Source organism: Camelus dromedarius, chromosome 11 (assembly GCF_036321535.1).
Source record: "Camelus dromedarius isolate mCamDro1 chromosome 11, mCamDro1.pat, whole genome shotgun sequence".
NCBI classification, from domain to species: Eukaryota; Metazoa; Chordata; class Mammalia; order Artiodactyla; family Camelidae; genus Camelus; species Camelus dromedarius.
In genome coordinates, this window is record NC_087446.1 from 46,965,152 (window position 1) to 46,984,532 (window position 19,381).

The 19,381-nt window shown below is 68.5% G+C and overlaps 1 protein-coding gene across 1 annotated transcript in view; it reads left to right on the forward strand.

Moving 5' to 3' along the window:
- Window positions 1-19,381, forward strand: part of MUC19 (mucin 19, oligomeric) — a 134,553-nt gene that overhangs the window by 65,477 nt on the left and 49,695 nt on the right. Inside the window, 12 exon segments of the mRNA XM_064491235.1 lie at window positions 200-256; window positions 698-856; window positions 2,267-2,311; window positions 4,343-4,390; window positions 5,024-5,077; window positions 6,817-6,826; window positions 6,879-6,916; window positions 9,602-9,679; window positions 11,030-11,092; window positions 13,088-13,147; window positions 13,802-13,864; window positions 18,503-18,550. Coding sequence (XP_064347305.1) covers window positions 200-256; window positions 698-856; window positions 2,267-2,311; window positions 4,343-4,390; window positions 5,024-5,077; window positions 6,817-6,826; window positions 6,879-6,916; window positions 9,602-9,679; window positions 11,030-11,092; window positions 13,088-13,147; window positions 13,802-13,864; window positions 18,503-18,550 — 723 coding nt within the window.

Genomic DNA, 19,381 nt, shown 5'->3' on the forward strand with positions numbered 1-19,381 from the left:
GGCATCCGGGGCACCGGGAGGAACGTCCGCTGAAGCGGTAGGAACCACCGGAGCAGGAGGTGAAGTGACAGGAACAGCTGGAGTCCCCGGCGCAGGCTCCCGGGCCACTGAAGCGTCGTCCGGCGTACCAGGGAGGACGGGAGCATCGCCTGCAGTACCAGGGGCAACGGTGTCATCAGCTGGACTGCCAGCAACGACTCGGGTCTCCGTGGCAGGCGCAGGGACCACTGGACCAGCCGCTGGAGGAGAATCACGGGCCACAGGACCGGGAGAGGGAGGCTCGTCCACCGCTGGGTCGCCAGGTGCTGCTACCGGGACCAGGGGAGCGGGGGCCTCTGGGACAGCTGCGCCAGCTGTCACAGGCTCGGGGGCAGCTGCCCCATCATCTGGAGGAGCAGCGACCACCGTTGCTGCAGGGTCGGGAACAAGCGGACCTGCAGGTGAGGAAGGAGCGAGGACAAGTGGCTCACCGTCTGGAGCGGCTGGGACCACGCCAGTCTCTGCCGTAGGGTCAGGAGCAACGAGCGCCTCGGGTGTCGGTTCGAGGGCCACTCAGCCGTCCTCTGGAGTCGTATCAGGGACAGCGGGAGTGCCAGCTGGAGCCGCGGGGACAACTGTCTCAGCCGGCGGGCTGAGCGGAGCGACCAGCGCCTCCGCCTTAGGCTCAGGCACAAGCGGACCGTCGCCTGCAGCGGCATCCGGGGCACCGGGAGGAACGTCCGCTGAAGCGGTAGGAACCACCGGAGCAGGAGGTGAAGTGACAGGAACAGCTGGAGTCCCCGGCGCAGGCTCCCGGGCCACTGAAGCGTCGTCCGGCGTACCAGGGAGGACGGGAGCATCGTCTGCAGTACCAGGGGCAACGGTGTCATCAGCTGGACTGCCAGCAACGACTCGGGTCTCCGTGGCAGGCGCAGGGACCACTGGACCAGCCGCTGGAGGAGAATCACGGGCCACAGGACCGGGAGAGGGAGGCTCGTCCACCGCTGGGTCGCCAGGTGCTGCTACCGGGACCAGGGGAGCGGGGGCCTCTGGGACAGCTGCGCCAGCTGTCACAGGCTCGGGGGCAGCTGCCCCATCATCTGGAGGAGCAGCGACCACCGTTGCTGCAGGGTCGGGAACAAGCGGACCTGCAGGTGAGGAAGGAGCGAGGACAAGTGGCTCACCGTCTGGAGCGGCTGGGACCACGCCAGTCTCTGCCGTAGGGTCAGGAGCAACGAGCGCCTCGGGTGTCGGTTCGAGGGCCACTCAGCCGTCCTCTGGAGTCGTATCAGGGACAGCGGGAGTGCCAGCTGGAGCCGCGGGGACAACTGTCTCAGCCGGCGGGCTGAGCGGAGCGACCAGCGCCTCCGCCTTAGGCTCAGGCACAAGCGGACCGTCGCCTGCAGCGGCATCCGGGGCACCGGGAGGAACGTCCGCTGAAGCGGTAGGAACCACCGGAGCAGGAGGTGAAGTGACAGGAACAGCTGGAGTCCCCGGCGCAGGCTCCCGGGCCACTGAAGCGTCGTCCGGCGTACCAGGGAGGACGGGAGCATCGTCTGCAGTACCAGGGGCAACGGTGTCATCAGCTGGACTGCCAGCAACGACTCGGGTCTCCGTGGCAGGCGCAGGGACCACTGGACCAGCCGCTGGAGGAGAATCACGGGCCACAGGACCGGGAGAGGGAGGCTCGTCCACCGCTGGGTCGCCAGGTGCTGCTACCGGGACCAGGGGAGCGGGGGCCTCTGGGACAGCTGCGCCAGCTGTCACAGGCTCGGGGGCAGCTGCCCCATCATCTGGAGGAGCAGCGACCACCGTTGCTGCAGGGTCGGGAACAAGCGGACCTGCAGGTGAGGAAGGAGCGAGGACAAGTGGCTCACCGTCTGGAGCGGCTGGGACCACGCCAGTCTCTGCCGTAGGGTCAGGAGCAACGAGCGCCTCGGGTGTCGGTTCGAGGGCCACTCAGCCGTCCTCTGGAGTCGTATCAGGGACAGCGGGAGTGCCAGCTGGAGCCGCGGGGACAACTGTCTCAGCCGGCGGGCTGAGCGGAGCGACCAGCGCCTCCGCCTTAGGCTCAGGCACAAGCGGACCGTCGCCTGCAGCGGCATCCGGGGCACCGGGAGGAACGTCCGCTGAAGCGGTAGGAACCACCGGAGCAGGAGGTGAAGTGACAGGAACAGCTGGAGTCCCCGGCGCAGGCTCCCGGGCCACTGAAGCGTCGTCCGGCGTACCAGGGAGGACGGGAGCATCGTCTGCAGTACCAGGGGCAACGGTGTCATCAGCTGGACTGCCAGCAACGACTCGGGTCTCCGTGGCAGGCGCAGGGACCACTGGACCAGCCGCTGGAGGAGAATCACGGGCCACAGGACCGGGAGAGGGAGGCTCGTCCACCGCTGGGTCGCCAGGTGCTGCTACCGGGACCAGGGGAGCGGGGGCCTCTGGGACAGCTGCGCCAGCTGTCACAGGCTCGGGGGCAGCTGCCCCATCATCTGGAGGAGCAGCGACCACCGTTGCTGCAGGGTCGGGAACAAGCGGACCTGCAGGTGAGGAAGGAGCGAGGACAAGTGGCTCACCGTCTGGAGCGGCTGGGACCACGCCAGTCTCTGCCGTAGGGTCAGGAGCAACGAGCGCCTCGGGTGTCGGTTCGAGGGCCACTCAGCCGTCCTCTGGAGTCGTATCAGGGACAGCGGGAGTGCCAGCTGGAGCCGCGGGGACAACTGTCTCAGCCGGCGGGCTGAGCGGAGCGACCAGCGCCTCCGCCTTAGGCTCAGGCACAAGCGGACCGTCGCCTGCAGCGGCATCCGGGGCACCGGGAGGAACGTCCGCTGAAGCGGTAGGAACCACCGGAGCAGGAGGTGAAGTGACAGGAACAGCTGGAGTCCCCGGCGCAGGCTCCCGGGCCACTGAAGCGTCGTCCGGCGTACCAGGGAGGACGGGAGCATCGTCTGCAGTACCAGGGGCAACGGTGTCATCAGCTGGACTGCCAGCAACGACTCGGGTCTCCGTGGCAGGCGCAGGGACCACTGGACCAGCCGCTGGAGGAGAATCACGGGCCACAGGACCGGGAGAGGGAGGCTCGTCCACCGCTGGGTCGCCAGGTGCTGCTACCGGGACCAGGGGAGCGGGGGCCTCTGGGACAGCTGCGCCAGCTGTCACAGGCTCGGGGGCAGCTGCCCCATCATCTGGAGGAGCAGCGACCACCGTTGCTGCAGGGTCGGGAACAAGCGGACCTGCAGGTGAGGAAGGAGCGAGGACAAGTGGCTCACCGTCTGGAGCGGCTGGGACCACGCCAGTCTCTGCCGTAGGGTCAGGAGCAACGAGCGCCTCGGGTGTCGGTTCGAGGGCCACTCAGCCGTCCTCTGGAGTCGTATCAGGGACAGCGGGAGTGCCAGCTGGAGCCGCGGGGACAACTGTCTCAGCCGGCGGGCTGAGCGGAGCGACCAGCGCCTCCGCCTTAGGCTCAGGCACAAGCGGACCGTCGCCTGCAGCGGCATCCGGGGCACCGGGAGGAACGTCCGCTGAAGCGGTAGGAACCACCGGAGCAGGAGGTGAAGTGACAGGAACAGCTGGAGTCCCCGGCGCAGGCTCCCGGGCCACTGAAGCGTCGTCCGGCGTACCAGGGAGGACGGGAGCATCGCCTGCAGTACCAGGGGCAACGGTGTCATCAGCTGGACTGCCAGCAACGACTCGGGTCTCCGTGGCAGGCGCAGGGACCACTGGACCAGCCGCTGGAGGAGAATCACGGGCCACAGGACCGGGAGAGGGAGGCTCGTCCACCGCTGGGTCGCCAGGTGCTGCTACCGGGACCAGGGGAGCGGGGGCCTCTGGGACAGCTGCGCCAGCTGTCACAGGCTCGGGGGCAGCTGCCCCATCATCTGGAGGAGCAGCGACCACCGTTGCTGCAGGGTCGGGAACAAGCGGACCTGCAGGTGAGGAAGGAGCGAGGACAAGTGGCTCACCGTCTGGAGCGGCTGGGACCACGCCAGTCTCTGCCGTAGGGTCAGGAGCAACGAGCGCCTCGGGTGTCGGTTCGAGGGCCACTCAGCCGTCCTCTGGAGTCGTATCAGGGACAGCGGGAGTGCCAGCTGGAGCCGCGGGGACAACTGTCTCAGCCGGCGGGCTGAGCGGAGCGACCAGCGCCTCCGCCTTAGGCTCAGGCACAAGCGGACCGTCGCCTGCAGCGGCATCCGGGGCACCGGGAGGAACGTCCGCTGAAGCGGTAGGAACCACCGGAGCAGGAGGTGAAGTGACAGGAACAGCTGGAGTCCCCGGCGCAGGCTCCCGGGCCACTGAAGCGTCGTCCGGCGTACCAGGGAGGACGGGAGCATCGTCTGCAGTACCAGGGGCAACGGTGTCATCAGCTGGACTGCCAGCAACGACTCGGGTCTCCGTGGCAGGCGCAGGGACCACTGGACCAGCCGCTGGAGGAGAATCACGGGCCACAGGACCGGGAGAGGGAGGCTCGTCCACCGCTGGGTCGCCAGGTGCTGCTACCGGGACCAGGGGAGCGGGGGCCTCTGGGACAGCTGCGCCAGCTGTCACAGGCTCGGGGGCAGCTGCCCCATCATCTGGAGGAGCAGCGACCACCGTTGCTGCAGGGTCGGGAACAAGCGGACCTGCAGGTGAGGAAGGAGCGAGGACAAGTGGCTCACCGTCTGGAGCGGCTGGGACCACGCCAGTCTCTGCCGTAGGGTCAGGAGCAACGAGCGCCTCGGGTGTCGGTTCGAGGGCCACTCAGCCGTCCTCTGGAGTCGTATCAGGGACAGCGGGAGTGCCAGCTGGAGCCGCGGGGACAACTGTCTCAGCCGGCGGGCTGAGCGGAGCGACCAGCGCCTCCGCCTTAGGCTCAGGCACAAGCGGACCGTCGCCTGCAGCGGCATCCGGGGCACCGGGAGGAACGTCCGCTGAAGCGGTAGGAACCACCGGAGCAGGAGGTGAAGTGACAGGAACAGCTGGAGTCCCCGGCGCAGGCTCCCGGGCCACTGAAGCGTCGTCCGGCGTACCAGGGAGGACGGGAGCATCGTCTGCAGTACCAGGGGCAACGGTGTCATCAGCTGGACTGCCAGCAACGACTCGGGTCTCCGTGGCAGGCGCAGGGACCACTGGACCAGCCGCTGGAGGAGAATCACGGGCCACAGGACCGGGAGAGGGAGGCTCGTCCACCGCTGGGTCGCCAGGTGCTGCTACCGGGACCAGGGGAGCGGGGGCCTCTGGGACAGCTGCGCCAGCTGTCACAGGCTCGGGGGCAGCTGCCCCATCATCTGGAGGAGCAGCGACCACCGTTGCTGCAGGGTCGGGAACAAGCGGACCTGCAGGTGAGGAAGGAGCGAGGACAAGTGGCTCACCGTCTGGAGCGGCTGGGACCACGCCAGTCTCTGCCGTAGGGTCAGGAGCAACGAGCGCCTCGGGTGTCGGTTCGAGGGCCACTCAGCCGTCCTCTGGAGTCGTATCAGGGACAGCGGGAGTGCCAGCTGGAGCCGCGGGGACAACTGTCTCAGCCGGCGGGCTGAGCGGAGCGACCAGCGCCTCCGCCTTAGGCTCAGGCACAAGCGGACCGTCGCCTGCAGCGGCATCCGGGGCACCGGGAGGAACGTCCGCTGAAGCGGTAGGAACCACCGGAGCAGGAGGTGAAGTGACAGGAACAGCTGGAGTCCCCGGCGCAGGCTCCCGGGCCACTGAAGCGTCGTCCGGCGTACCAGGGAGGACGGGAGCATTGCCTGCAGTACCAGGGGCAACGGTGTCATCAGCTGGACTGCCAGCAACGACTCGGGTCTCCGTGGCAGGCGCAGGGACCACTGGACCAGCCGCTGGAGGAGAATCACGGGCCACAGGACCGGGAGAGGGAGGCTCGTCCACCGCTGGGTCGCCAGGTGCTGCTACCGGGACCAGGGGAGCGGGGGCCTCTGGGACAGCTGCGCCAGCTGTCACAGGCTCGGGGGCAGCTGCCCCATCATCTGGAGGAGCAGCGACCACCGTTGCTGCAGGGTCGGGAACAAGCGGACCTGCAGGTGAGGAAGGAGCGAGGACAAGTGGCTCACCGTCTGGAGCGGCTGGGACCACGCCAGTCTCTGCCGTAGGGTCAGGAGCAACGAGCGCCTCGGGTGTCGGTTCGAGGGCCACTCAGCCGTCCTCTGGAGTCGTATCAGGGACAGCGGGAATGCCAGCTGGAGCCGCGGGGACAACTGTCTCAGCCGGCGGGCTGAGCGGAGCGACCAGCGCCTCCGCCTTAGGCTCAGGCACAAGCGGACCGTCGCCTGCAGCGGCATCCGGGGCACCGGGAGGAACGTCCGCTGAAGCGGTAGGAACCACCGGAGCAGGAGGTGAAGTGACAGGAACAGCTGGAGTCCCCGGCGCAGGCTCCCGGGCCACTGAAGCGTCGTCCGGCGTACCAGGGAGGACGGGAGCATCGTCTCCAGTACCAGGGGCAACGGTGTCATCAGCTGGACTGCCAGCAACGACTCGGGTCTCCGTGGCAGGCGCAGGGACCACTGGACCAGCCGCTGGAGGAGAATCACGGGCCACAGGACCGGGAGAGGGAGGCTCGTCCACCGCTGGGTCGCCAGGTGCTGCTACCGGGACCAGGGGAGCGGGGGCCTCTGGGACAGCTGCGCCAGCTGTCACAGGCTCGGGGGCAGCTGCCCCATCATCTGGAGGAGCAGCGACCACCGTTGCTGCAGGGTCGGGAACAAGCGGACCTGCAGGTGAGGAAGGAGCGAGGACAAGTGGCTCACCGTCTGGAGCGGCTGGGACCACGCCAGTCTCTGCCGTAGGGTCAGGAGCAACGAGCGCCTCGGGTGTCGGTTCGAGGGCCACTCAGCCGTCCTCTGGAGTCGTATCAGGGACAGCGGGAGTGCCAGCTGGAGCCGCGGGGACAACTGTCTCAGCCGGCGGGCTGAGCGGAGCGACCAGCGCCTCCGCCTTAGGCTCAGGCACAAGCGGACCGTCGCCTGCAGCGGCATCCGGGGCACCGGGAGGAACGTCCGCTGAAGCGGTAGGAACCACCGGAGCAGGAGGTGAAGTGACAGGAACAGCTGGAGTCCCCGGCACAGGCTCCCGGGCCACTGAAGCGTCGTCCGGCGTACCAGGGAGGACGGGAGCATCGCCTGCAGTACCAGGGGCAACGGTGTCATCAGCTGGACTGCCAGCAACGACTCGGGTCTCCGTGGCAGGCGCAGGGACCACTGGACCAGCCGCTGGAGGAGAATCACGGGCCACAGGACCGGGAGAGGGAGGCTCGTCCACCGCTGGGTCGCCAGGTGCTGCTACCGGGACCAGGGGAGCGGGGGCCTCTGGGACAGCTGCGCCAGCTGTCACAGGCTCGGGGGCAGCTGCCCCATCATCTGGAGGAGCAGCGACCACCGTTGCTGCAGGGTCGGGAACAAGCGGACCTGCAGGTGAGGAAGGAGCGAGGACAAGTGGCTCACCGTCTGGAGCGGCTGGGACCACGCCAGTCTCTGCCGTAGGGTCAGGAGCAACGAGCGCCTCGGGTGTCGGTTCGAGGGCCACTCAGCCGTCCTCTGGAGTCGTATCAGGGACAGCGGGAGTGCCAGCTGGAGCCGCGGGGACAACTGTCTCAGCCGGCGGGCTGAGCGGAGCGACCAGCGCCTCCGCCTTAGGCTCAGGCACAAGCGGACCGTCGCCTGCAGCGGCATCCGGGGCACCGGGAGGAACGTCCGCTGAAGCGGTAGGAACCACCGGAGCAGGAGGTGAAGTGACAGGAACAGCTGGAGTCCCCGGCGCAGGCTCCCGGGCCACTGAAGCGTCGTCCGGCGTACCAGGGAGGACGGGAGCATCGTCTCCAGTACCAGGGGCAACGGTGTCATCAGCTGGACTGCCAGCAACGACTCGGGTCTCCGTGGCAGGCGCAGGGACCACTGGACCAGCCGCTGGAGGAGAATCACGGGCCACAGGACCGGGAGAGGGAGGCTCGTCCACCGCTGGGTCGCCAGGTGCTGCTACCGGGACCAGGGGAGCGGGGGCCTCTGGGACAGCTGCGCCAGCTGTCACAGGCTCGGGGGCAGCTGCCCCATCATCTGGAGGAGCAGCGACCACCGTTGCTGCAGGGTCGGGAACAAGCGGACCTGCAGGTGAGGAAGGAGCGAGGACAAGTGGCTCACCGTCTGGAGCGGCTGGGACCACGCCAGTCTCTGCCGTAGGGTCAGGAGCAACGAGCGCCTCGGGTGTCGGTTCGAGGGCCACTCAGCCGTCCTCTGGAGTCGTATCAGGGACAGCGGGAGTGCCAGCTGGAGCCGCGGGGACAACTGTCTCAGCCGGCGGGCTGAGCGGAGCGACCAGCGCCTCCGCCTTAGGCTCAGGCACAAGCGGACCGTCGCCTGCAGCGGCATCCGGGGCACCGGGAGGAACGTCCGCTGAAGCGGTAGGAACCACCGGAGCAGGAGGTGAAGTGACAGGAACAGCTGGAGTCCCCGGCACAGGCTCCCGGGCCACTGAAGCGTCGTCCGGCGTACCAGGGAGGACGGGAGCATCGCCTGCAGTACCAGGGGCAACGGTGTCATCAGCTGGACTGCCAGCAACGACTCGGGTCTCCGTGGCAGGCGCAGGGACCACTGGACCAGCCGCTGGAGGAGAATCACGGGCCACAGGACCGGGAGAGGGAGGCTCGTCCACCGCTGGGTCGCCAGGTGCTGCTACCGGGACCAGGGGAGCGGGGGCCTCTGGGACAGCTGCGCCAGCTGTCACAGGCTCGGGGGCAGCTGCCCCATCATCTGGAGGAGCAGCGACCACCGTTGCTGCAGGGTCGGGAACAAGCGGACCTGCAGGTGAGGAAGGAGCGAGGACAAGTGGCTCACCGTCTGGAGCGGCTGGGACCACGCCAGTCTCTGCCGTAGGGTCAGGAGCAACGAGCGCCTCGGGTGTCGGTTCGAGGGCCACTCAGCCGTCCTCTGGAGTCGTATCAGGGACAGCGGGAGTGCCAGCTGGAGCCGCGGGGACAACTGTCTCAGCCGGCGGGCTGAGCGGAGCGACCAGCGCCTCCGCCTTAGGCTCAGGCACAAGCGGACCGTCGCCTGCAGCGGCATCCGGGGCACCGGGAGGAACGTCCGCTGAAGCGGTAGGAACCACCGGAGCAGGAGGTGAAGTGACAGGAACAGCTGGAGTCCCCGGCGCAGGCTCCCGGGCCACTGAAGCGTCGTCCGGCGTACCAGGGAGGACGGGAGCATCGTCTGCAGTACCAGGGGCAACGGTGTCATCAGCTGGACTGCCAGCAACGACTCGGGTCTCTGTGGCAGGCGCAGGGACCACTGGACCAGCCGCTGGAGGAGAATCACGGGCCACAGGACCGGGAGAGGGAGGCTCGTCCACCGCTGGGTCGCCAGGTGCTGCTACCGGGACCAGGGGAGCGGGGGCCTCTGGGACAGCTGCGCCAGCTGTCACAGGCTCGGGGGCAGCTGCCCCATCATCTGGAGGAGCAGCGACCACCGTTGCTGCAGGGTCGGGAACAAGCGGACCTGCAGGTGAGGAAGGAGCGAGGACAAGTGGCTCACCGTCTGGAGCGGCTGGGACCACGCCAGTCTCTGCCGTAGGGTCAGGAGCAACGAGCGCCTCGGGTGTCGGTTCGAGGGCCACTCAGCCGTCCTCTGGAGTCGTATCAGGGACAGCGGGAGTGCCAGCTGGAGCCGCGGGGACAACTGTCTCAGCCGGCGGGCTGAGCGGAGCGACCAGCGCCTCCGCCTTAGGCTCAGGCACAAGCGGACCGTCGCCTGCAGCGGCATCCGGGGCACCGGGAGGAACGTCCGCTGAAGCGGTAGGAACCACCGGAGCAGGAGGTGAAGTGACAGGAACAGCTGGAGTCCCCGGCGCAGGCTCCCGGGCCACTGAAGCGTCGTCCGGCGTACCAGGGAGGACGGGAGCATCGTCTGCAGTACCAGGGGCAACGGTGTCATCAGCTGGACTGCCAGCAACGACTCGGGTCTCCGTGGCAGGCGCAGGGACCACTGGACCAGCCGCTGGAGGAGAATCACGGGCCACAGGACCGGGAGAGGGAGGCTCGTCCACCGCTGGGTCGCCAGGTGCTGCTACCGGGACCAGGGGAGCGGGGGCCTCTGGGACAGCTGCGCCAGCTGTCACAGGCTCGGGGGCAGCTGCCCCATCATCTGGAGGAGCAGCGACCACCGTTGCTGCAGGGTCGGGAACAAGCGGACCTGCAGGTGAGGAAGGAGCGAGGACAAGTGGCTCACCGTCTGGAGCGGCTGGGACCACGCCAGTCTCTGCCGTAGGGTCAGGAGCAACGAGCGCCTCGGGTGTCGGTTCGAGGGCCACTCAGCCGTCCTCTGGAGTCGTATCAGGGACAGCGGGAGTGCCAGCTGGAGCCGCGGGGACAACTGTCTCAGCCGGCGGGCTGAGCGGAGCGACCAGCGCCTCCGCCTTAGGCTCAGGCACAAGCGGACCGTCGCCTGCAGCGGCATCCGGGGCACCGGGAGGAACGTCCGCTGAAGCGGTAGGAACCACCGGAGCAGGAGGTGAAGTGACAGGAACAGCTGGAGTCCCCGGCGCAGGCTCCCGGGCCACTGAAGCGTCGTCCGGCGTACCAGGGAGGACGGGAGCATCGCCTGCAGTACCAGGGGCAACGGTGTCATCAGCTGGACTGCCAGCAACGACTCGGGTCTCCGTGGCAGGCGCAGGGACCACTGGACCAGCCGCTGGAGGAGAATCACGGGCCACAGGACCGGGAGAGGGAGGCTCGTCCACCGCTGGGTCGCCAGGTGCTGCTACCGGGACCAGGGGAGCGGGGGCCTCTGGGACAGCTGCGCCAGCTGTCACAGGCTCGGGGGCAGCTGCCCCATCATCTGGAGGAGCAGCGACCACCGTTGCTGCAGGGTCGGGAACAAGCGGACCTGCAGGTGAGGAAGGAGCGAGGACAAGTGGCTCACCGTCTGGAGCGGCTGGGACCACGCCAGTCTCTGCCGTAGGGTCAGGAGCAACGAGCGCCTCGGGTGTCGGTTCGAGGGCCACTCAGCCGTCCTCTGGAGTCGTATCAGGGACAGCGGGAGTGCCAGCTGGAGCCGCGGGGACAACTGTCTCAGCCGGCGGGCTGAGCGGAGCGACCAGCGCCTCCGCCTTAGGCTCAGGCACAAGCGGACCGTCGCCTGCAGCGGCATCCGGGGCACCGGGAGGAACGTCCGCTGAAGCGGTAGGAACCACCGGAGCAGGAGGTGAAGTGACAGGAACAGCTGGAGTCCCCGGCGCAGGCTCCCGGGCTACTGAAGCGTCGTCCGGCGTACCAGGGAGGACGGGAGCATCGTCTCCAGTACCAGGGGCAACGGTGTCATCAGCTGGACTGCCAGCAACGACTCGGGTCTCCGTGGCAGGCGCAGGGACCACTGGACCAGCCGCTGGAGGAGAATCACGGGCCACAGGACCGGGAGAGGGAGGCTCGTCCACCGCTGGGTCGCCAGGTGCTGCTACTGGGACCAGGGGAGCGGGGGCCTCTGGGACAGCTGCGCCAGCTGTCACAGGCTCGGGGGCAGCTGCCCCATCATCTGGAGGAGCAGCGACCACCGTTGCTGCAGGGTCGGGAACAAGCGGACCTGCAGGTGAGGAAGGAGCGAGGACAAGTGGCTCACCGTCTGGAGCGGCTGGGACCACGCCAGTCTCTGCCGTAGGGTCAGGAGCAACGAGCGCCTCGGGTGTCGGTTCGAGGGCCACTCAGCCGTCCTCTGGAGTCGTATCAGGGACAGCGGGAGTGCCAGCTGGAGCCGCGGGGACAACTGTCTCAGCCGGCGGGCTGAGCGGAGCGACCAGCGCCTCCGCCTTAGGCTCAGGCACAAGCGGACCGTCGCCTGCAGCGGCATCCGGGGCACCGGGAGGAACGTCCGCTGAAGCGGTAGGAACCACCGGAGCAGGAGGTGAAGTGACAGGAACAGCTGGAGTCCCCGGCGCAGGCTCCCGGGCTACTGAAGCGTCGTCCGGCGTACCAGGGAGGACGGGAGCATCGTCTGCAGTACCAGGGGCAACGGTGTCATCAGCTGGACTGCCAGCAACGACTCGGGTCTCCGTGGCAGGCGCAGGGACCACTGGACCAGCCGCTGGAGGAGAATCACGGGCCACAGGACCGGGAGAGGGAGGCTCGTCCACCGCTGGGTCGCCAGGTGCTGCTACTGGGACCAGGGGAGCGGGGGCCTCTGGGACAGCTGCGTCAGCTGTCACAGGCTCGGGGGCAGCTGCCCCATCATCTGGAGGAGCAGCGACCACCGTTGCTGCAGGGTCGGGAACAAGCGGACCTGCAGGTGAGGAAGGAGCGAGGACAAGTGGCTCACCGTCTGGAGTGGCTGGGACCACGCCAGTCTCTGCCGTAGGGTCAGGAGCAACGAGCGCCTCGGGTGTCGGTTCGAGGGCCACTCAGCCGTCCTCTGGAGTCGTATCAGGGACAGCGGGAGTGCCAGCTGGAGCCGCGGGGACAACTGTCTCAGCCGGCGGGCTGAGCGGAGCGACCAGCGCCTCCGCCTTAGGCTCAGGCACAAGCGGACCGTCGCCTGCAGCGGCATCCGGGGCACCGGGAGGAACGTCCGCTGAAGCGGTAGGAACCACCGGAGCAGGAGGTGAAGTGACAGGAACAGCTGGAGTCCCCGGCGCAGGCTCCCGGGCCACTGAAGCGTCGTCCGGCGTACCAGGGAGGACGGGAGCATCGCCTGCAGTACCAGGGGCAACGGTGTCATCAGCTGGACTGCCAGCAACGACTCGGGTCTCCGTGGCAGGCGCAGGGACCACTGGACCAGCCGCTGGAGGAGAATCACGGGCCACAGGACCGGGAGAGGGAGGCTCGTCCACCGCTGGGTCGCCAGGTGCTGCTACCGGGACCAGGGGAGCGGGGGCCTCTGGGACAGCTGCGCCAGCTGTCACAGGCTCGGGGGCAGCTGCCCCATCATCTGGAGGAGCAGCGACCACCGTTGCTGCAGGGTCGGGAACAAGCGGACCTGCAGGTGAGGAAGGAGCGAGGACAAGTGGCTCACCGTCTGGAGCGGCTGGGACCACGCCAGTCTCTGCCGTAGGGTCAGGAGCAACGAGCGCCTCGGGTGTCGGTTCGAGGGCCACTCAGCCGTCCTCTGGAGTCGTATCAGGGACAGCGGGAGTGCCAGCTGGAGCCGCGGGGACAACTGTCTCAGCCGGCGGGCTGAGCGGAGCGACCAGCGCCTCCGCCTTAGGCTCAGGCACAAGCGGACCGTCGCCTGCAGCGGCATCCGGGGCACCGGGAGGAACGTCCGCTGAAGCGGTAGGAACCACCGGAGCAGGAGGTGAAGTGACAGGAACAGCTGGAGTCCCCGGCGCAGGCTCCCGGGCCACTGAAGCGTCGTCCGGCGTACCAGGGAGGACGGGAGCATCGCCTGCAGTACCAGGGGCAACGGTGTCATCAGCTGGACTGCCAGCAACGACTCGGGTCTCCGTGGCAGGCGCAGGGACCACTGGACCAGCCGCTGGAGGAGAATCACGGGCCACAGGACCGGGAGAGGGAGGCTCGTCCACCGCTGGGTCGCCAGGTGCTGCTACCGGGACCAGGGGAGCGGGGGCCTCTGGGACAGCTGCGCCAGCTGTCACAGGCTCGGGGGCAGCTGCCCCATCATCTGGAGGAGCAGCGACCACCGTTGCTGCAGGGTCGGGAACAAGCGGACCTGCAGGTGAGGAAGGAGCGAGGACAAGTGGCTCACCGTCTGGAGCGGCTGGGACCACGCCAGTCTCTGCCGTAGGGTCAGGAGCAACGAGCGCCTCGGGTGTCGGTTCGAGGGCCACTCAGCCGTCCTCTGGAGTCGTATCAGGGACAGCGGGAGTGCCAGCTGGAGCCGCGGGGACAACTGTCTCAGCCGGCGGGCTGAGCGGAGCGACCAGCGCCTCCGCCTTAGGCTCAGGCACAAGCGGACCGTCGCCTGCAGCGGCATCCGGGGCACCGGGAGGAACGTCCGCTGAAGCGGTAGGAACCACCGGAGCAGGAGGTGAAGTGACAGGAACAGCTGGAGTCCCCGGCGCAGGCTCCCGGGCCACTGAAGCGTCGTCCGGCGTACCAGGGAGGACGGGAGCATCGTCTGCAGTACCAGGGGCAACGGTGTCATCAGCTGGACTGCCAGCAACGACTCGGGTCTCCGTGGCAGGCGCAGGGACCACTGGACCAGCCGCTGGAGGAGAATCACGGGCCACAGGACCGGGAGAGGGAGGCTCGTCCACCGCTGGGTCGCCAGGTGCTGCTACCGGGACCAGGGGAGCGGGGGCCTCTGGGACAGCTGCGCCAGCTGTCACAGGCTCGGGGGCAGCTGCCCCATCATCTGGAGGAGCAGCGACCACCGTTGCTGCAGGGTCGGGAACAAGCGGACCTGCAGGTGAGGAAGGAGCGAGGACAAGTGGCTCACCGTCTGGAGCGGCTGGGACCACGCCAGTCTCTGCCGTAGGGTCAGGAGCAACGAGCGCCTCGGGTGTCGGTTCGAGGGCCACTCAGCCGTCCTCTGGAGTCGTATCAGGGACAGCGGGAGTGCCAGCTGGAGCCGCGGGGACAACTGTCTCAGCCGGCGGGCTGAGCGGAGCGACCAGCGCCTCCGCCTTAGGCTCAGGCACAAGCGGACCGTCGCCTGCAGCGGCATCCGGGGCACCGGGAGGAACGTCCGCTGAAGCGGTAGGAACCACCGGAGCAGGAGGTGAAGTGACAGGAACAGCTGGAGTCCCCGGCGCAGGCTCCCGGGCCACTGAAGCGTCGTCCGGCGTACCAGGGAGGACGGGAGCATCGTCTGCAGTACCAGGGGCAACGGTGTCATCAGCTGGACTGCCAGCAACGACTCGGGTCTCCGTGGCAGGCGCAGGGACCACTGGACCAGCCGCTGGAGGAGAATCACGGGCCACAGGACCGGGAGAGGGAGGCTCGTCCACCGCTGGGTCGCCAGGTGCTGCTACCGGGACCAGGGGAGCGGGGGCCTCTGGGACAGCTGCGCCAGCTGTCACAGGCTCGGGGGCAGCTGCCCCATCATCTGGAGGAGCAGCGACCACCGTTGCTGCAGGGTCGGGAACAAGCGGACCTGCAGGTGAGGAAGGAGCGAGGACAAGTGGCTCACCGTCTGGAGCGGCTGGGACCACGCCAGTCTCTGCCGTAGGGTCAGGAGCAACGAGCGCCTCGGGTGTCGGTTCGAGGGCCACTCAGCCGTCCTCTGGAGTCGTATCAGGGACAGCGGGAGTGCCAGCTGGAGCCGCGGGGACAACTGTCTCAGCCGGCGGGCTGAGCGGAGCGACCAGCGCCTCCGCCTTAGGCTCAGGCACAAGCGGACCGTCGCCTGCAGCGGCATCCGGGGCACCGGGAGGAACGTCCGCTGAAGCGGTAGGAACCACCGGAGCAGGAGGTGAAGTGACAGGAACAGCTGGAGTCCCCGGCGCAGGCTCCCGGGCCACTGAAGCGTCGTCCGGCGTACCAGGGAGGACGGGAGCATCGTCTGCAGTACCAGGGGCAACGGTGTCATCAGCTGGACTGCCAGCAACGACTCGGGTCTCCGTGGCAGGCGCAGGGACCACTGGACCAGCCGCTGGAGGAGAATCACGGGCCACAGGACCGGGAGAGGGAGGCTCGTCCACCGCTGGGTCGCCAGGTGCTGCTACCGGGACCAGGGGAGCGGGGGCCTCTGGGACAGCTGCGCCAGCTGTCACAGGCTCGGGGGCAGCTGCCCCATCATCTGGAGGAGCAGCGACCACCGTTGCTGCAGGGTCGGGAACAAGCGGACCTGCAGGTGAGGAAGGAGCGAGGACAAGTGGCTCACCGTCTGGAGCGGCTGGGACCACGCCAGTCTCTGCCGTAGGGTCAGGAGCAACGAGCGCCTCGGGTGTCGGTTCGAGGGCCACTCAGCCGTCCTCTGGAGTCGTATCAGGGACAGCGGGAGTGCCAGCTGGAGCCGCGGGGACAACTGTCTCAGCCGGCGGGCTGAGCGGAGCGACCAGCGCCTCCGCCTTAGGCTCAGGCACAAGCGGACCGTCGCCTGCAGCGGCATCCGGGGCACCGGGAGGAACGTCCGCTGAAGCGGTAGGAACCACCGGAGCAGGAGGTGAAGTGACAGGAACAGCTGGAGTCCCCGGCGCAGGCTCCCGGGCCACTGAAGCGTCGTCCGGCGTACCAGGGAGGACGGGAGCATCGTCTGCAGTACCAGGGGCAACGGTGTCATCAGCTGGACTGCCAGCAACGACTCGGGTCTCCGTGGCAGGCGCAGGGACCACTGGACCAGCCGCTGGAGGAGAATCACGGGCCACAGGACCGGGAGAGGGAGGCTCGTCCACCGCTGGGTCGCCAGGTGCTGCTACCGGGACCAGGGGAGCGGGGGCCTCTGGGACAGCTGCGCCAGCTGTCACAGGCTCGGGGGCAGCTGCCCCATCATCTGGAGGAGCAGCGACCACCGTTGCTGCAGGGTCGGGAACAAGCGGACCTGCAGGTGAGGAAGGAGCGAGGACAAGTGGCTCACCGTCTGGAGCGGCTGGGACCACGCCAGTCTCTGCCGTAGGGTCAGGAGCAACGAGCGCCTCGGGTGTCGGTTCGAGGGCCACTCAGCCGTCCTCTGGAGTCGTATCAGGGACAGCGGGAGTGCCAGCTGGAGCCGCGGGGACAACTGTCTCAGCCGGCGGGCTGAGCGGAGCGACCAGCGCCTCCGCCTTAGGCTCAGGCACAAGCGGACCGTCGCCTGCAGCGGCATCCGGGGCACCGGGAGGAACGTCCGCTGAAGCGGTAGGAACCACCGGAGCAGGAGGTGAAGTGACAGGAACAGCTGGAGTCCCCGGCGCAGGCTCCCGGGCCACTGAAGCGTCGTCCGGCGTACCAGGGAGGACGGGAGCATCGCCTGCAGTACCAGGGGCAACGGTGTCATCAGCTGGACTGCCAGCAACGACTCGGGTCTCCGTGGCAGGCGCAGGGACCACTGGACCAGCCGCTGGAGGAGAATCACGGGCCACAGGACCGGGAGAGGGAGGCTCGTCCACCGCTGGGTCGCCAGGTGCTGCTACCGGGACCAGGGGAGCGGGGGCCTCTGGGACAGCTGCGCCAGCTGTCACAGGCTCGGGGGCAGCTGCCCCATCATCTGGAGGAGCAGCGACCACCGTTGCTGCAGGGTCGGGAACAAGCGGACCTGCAGGTGAGGAAGGAGCGAGGACAAGTGGCTCACCGTCTGGAGCGGCTGGGACCACGCCAGTCTCTGCCGTAGGGTCAGGAGCAACGAGCGCCTCGGGTGTCGGTTCGAGGGCCACTCAGCCGTCCTCTGGAGTCGTATCAGGGACAGCGGGAGTGCCAGCTGGAGCCGCGGGGACAACTGTCTCAGCCGGCGGGCTGAGCGGAGCGACCAGCGCCTCCGCCTTAGGCTCAGGCACAAGCGGACCGTCGCCTGCAGCGGCATCCGGGGCACCGGGAGGAACGTCCGCTGAAGCGGTAGGAACCACCGGAGCAGGAGGTGAAGTGACAGGAACAGCTGGAGTCCCCGGCGCAGGCTCCCGGGCCACTGAAGCGTCGTCCGGCGTACCAGGGAGGACGGGAGCATCGCCTGCAGTACCAGGGGCAACGGTGTCATCAGCTGGACTGCCAGCAACGACTCGGGTCTCCGTGGCAGGCGCAGGGACCACTGGACCAGCCGCTGGAGGAGAATCACGGGCCACAGGACCGGGAGAGGGAGGCTCGTCCACCGCTGGGTCGCCAGGTGCTGCTACCGGGACCAGGGGAGCGGGGGCCTCTGGGACAGCTGCGCCAGCTGTCACAGGCTCGGGGGCAGCTGCCCCATCATCTGGAGGAGCAGCGACCACCGTTGCTGCAGGGTCGGGAACAAGCGGACCTGCAGGTGAGGAAGGAGCGAGGACAAGTGGCTCACCGTCTGGAGCGGCTGGGACCACGCCAGTCTCTGCCGTAGGGTCAGGAGCAACGAGCGCCTCGGGTGTCGGTTCGAGGGCCACTCAGCCGTCCTCTGGAGTCGTATCAGGGACAGCGGGAGTGCCAGCTGGAGCCGCGGGGACAACTGTCTCAGCCGGCGGGCTGAGCGGAGCGACCAGCGCCTCCGCCTTAGGCTCAGGCACAAGCGGACCGTCGCCTGCAGCGGCATCCGGGGCACCGGGAGGAACGTCCGCTGAAGCGGTAGGAACCACCGGAGCAGGAGGTGAAGTGACAGGAACAGCTGGAGTCCCCGGCGCAGGCTCCCGGGCCACTGAAGCGTCGTCCGGCGTACCAGGGAGGACGGGAGCATCGTCTGCAGTACCAGGGGCAACGGTGTCATCAGCTGGACTGCCAGCAACGACTCGGGTCTCCGTGGCAGGCGCAGGGACCACTGGACCAGCCGCTGGAGGAGAATCACGGGCCACAGGACCGGGAGAGGGAGGCTCGTCCACCGCTGGGTCGCCAGGTGCTGCTACCGGGACCAGGGGAGCGGGGGCCTCTGGGACAGCTGCGCCAGCTGTCACAGGCTCGGGGGCAGCTGCCCCATCATCTGGAGGAGCAGCGACCACCGTTGCTGCAGGGTCGGGAACAAGCGGACCTGCAGGTGAGGAAGGAGCGAGGACAAGTGGCTCACCGTCTGGAGCGGCTGGGACCACGCCAGTCTCTGCCGTAGGGTCAGGAGCAACGAGCGCCTCGGGTGTCGGTTCGAGGGCCACTCAGCCGTCCTCTGGAGTCGTATCAGGGACAGCGGGAGTGCCAGCTGGAGCCGCGGGGACAACTGTCTCAGCCGGCGGGCTGAGCGGAGCGACCAGCGCCTCCGCCTTAGGCTCAGGCACAAGCGGACCGTCGCCTGCAGCGGCATCCGGGGCACCGGGAGGAACGTCCGCTGAAGCGGTAGGAACCACCGGAGCAGGAGGTGAAGTGACAGGAACAGCTGGAGTCCCCGGCGCAGGCTCCCGGGCCACTGAAGCGTCGTCCGGCGTACCAGGGAGGACGGGAGCATCGTCTGCAGTACCAGGGGCAACGGTGTCATCAGCTGGACTGCCAGCAACGACTCGGGTCTCCGTGGCAGGCGCAGGGACCACTGGACCAGCCGCTGGAGGAGAATCACGGGCCACAGGACCGGGAGAGGGAGGCTCGTCCACCGCTGGGTCGCCAGGTGCTGCTACCGGGACCAGGGGAGCGGGGGCCTCTGGGACAGCTGCGCCAGCTGTCACAGGCTCGGGGGCAGCTGCCCCATCATCTGGAGGAGCAGCGACCACCGTTGCTGCAGGGTCGGGAACAAGCGGACCTGCAGGTGAGGAAGGAGCGAGGACAAGTGGCTCACCGTCTGGAGCGGCTGGGACCACGCCAGTCTCTGCCGTAGGGTCAGGAGCAACGAGCGCCTCGGGTGTCGGTTCGAGGGCCACTCAGCCGTCCTCTGGAGTCGTATCAGGGACAGCGGGAGTGCCAGCTGGAGCCGCGGGGACAACTGTCTCAGCCGGCGGGCTGAGCGGAGCGACCAGCGCCTCCGCCTTAGGCTCAGGC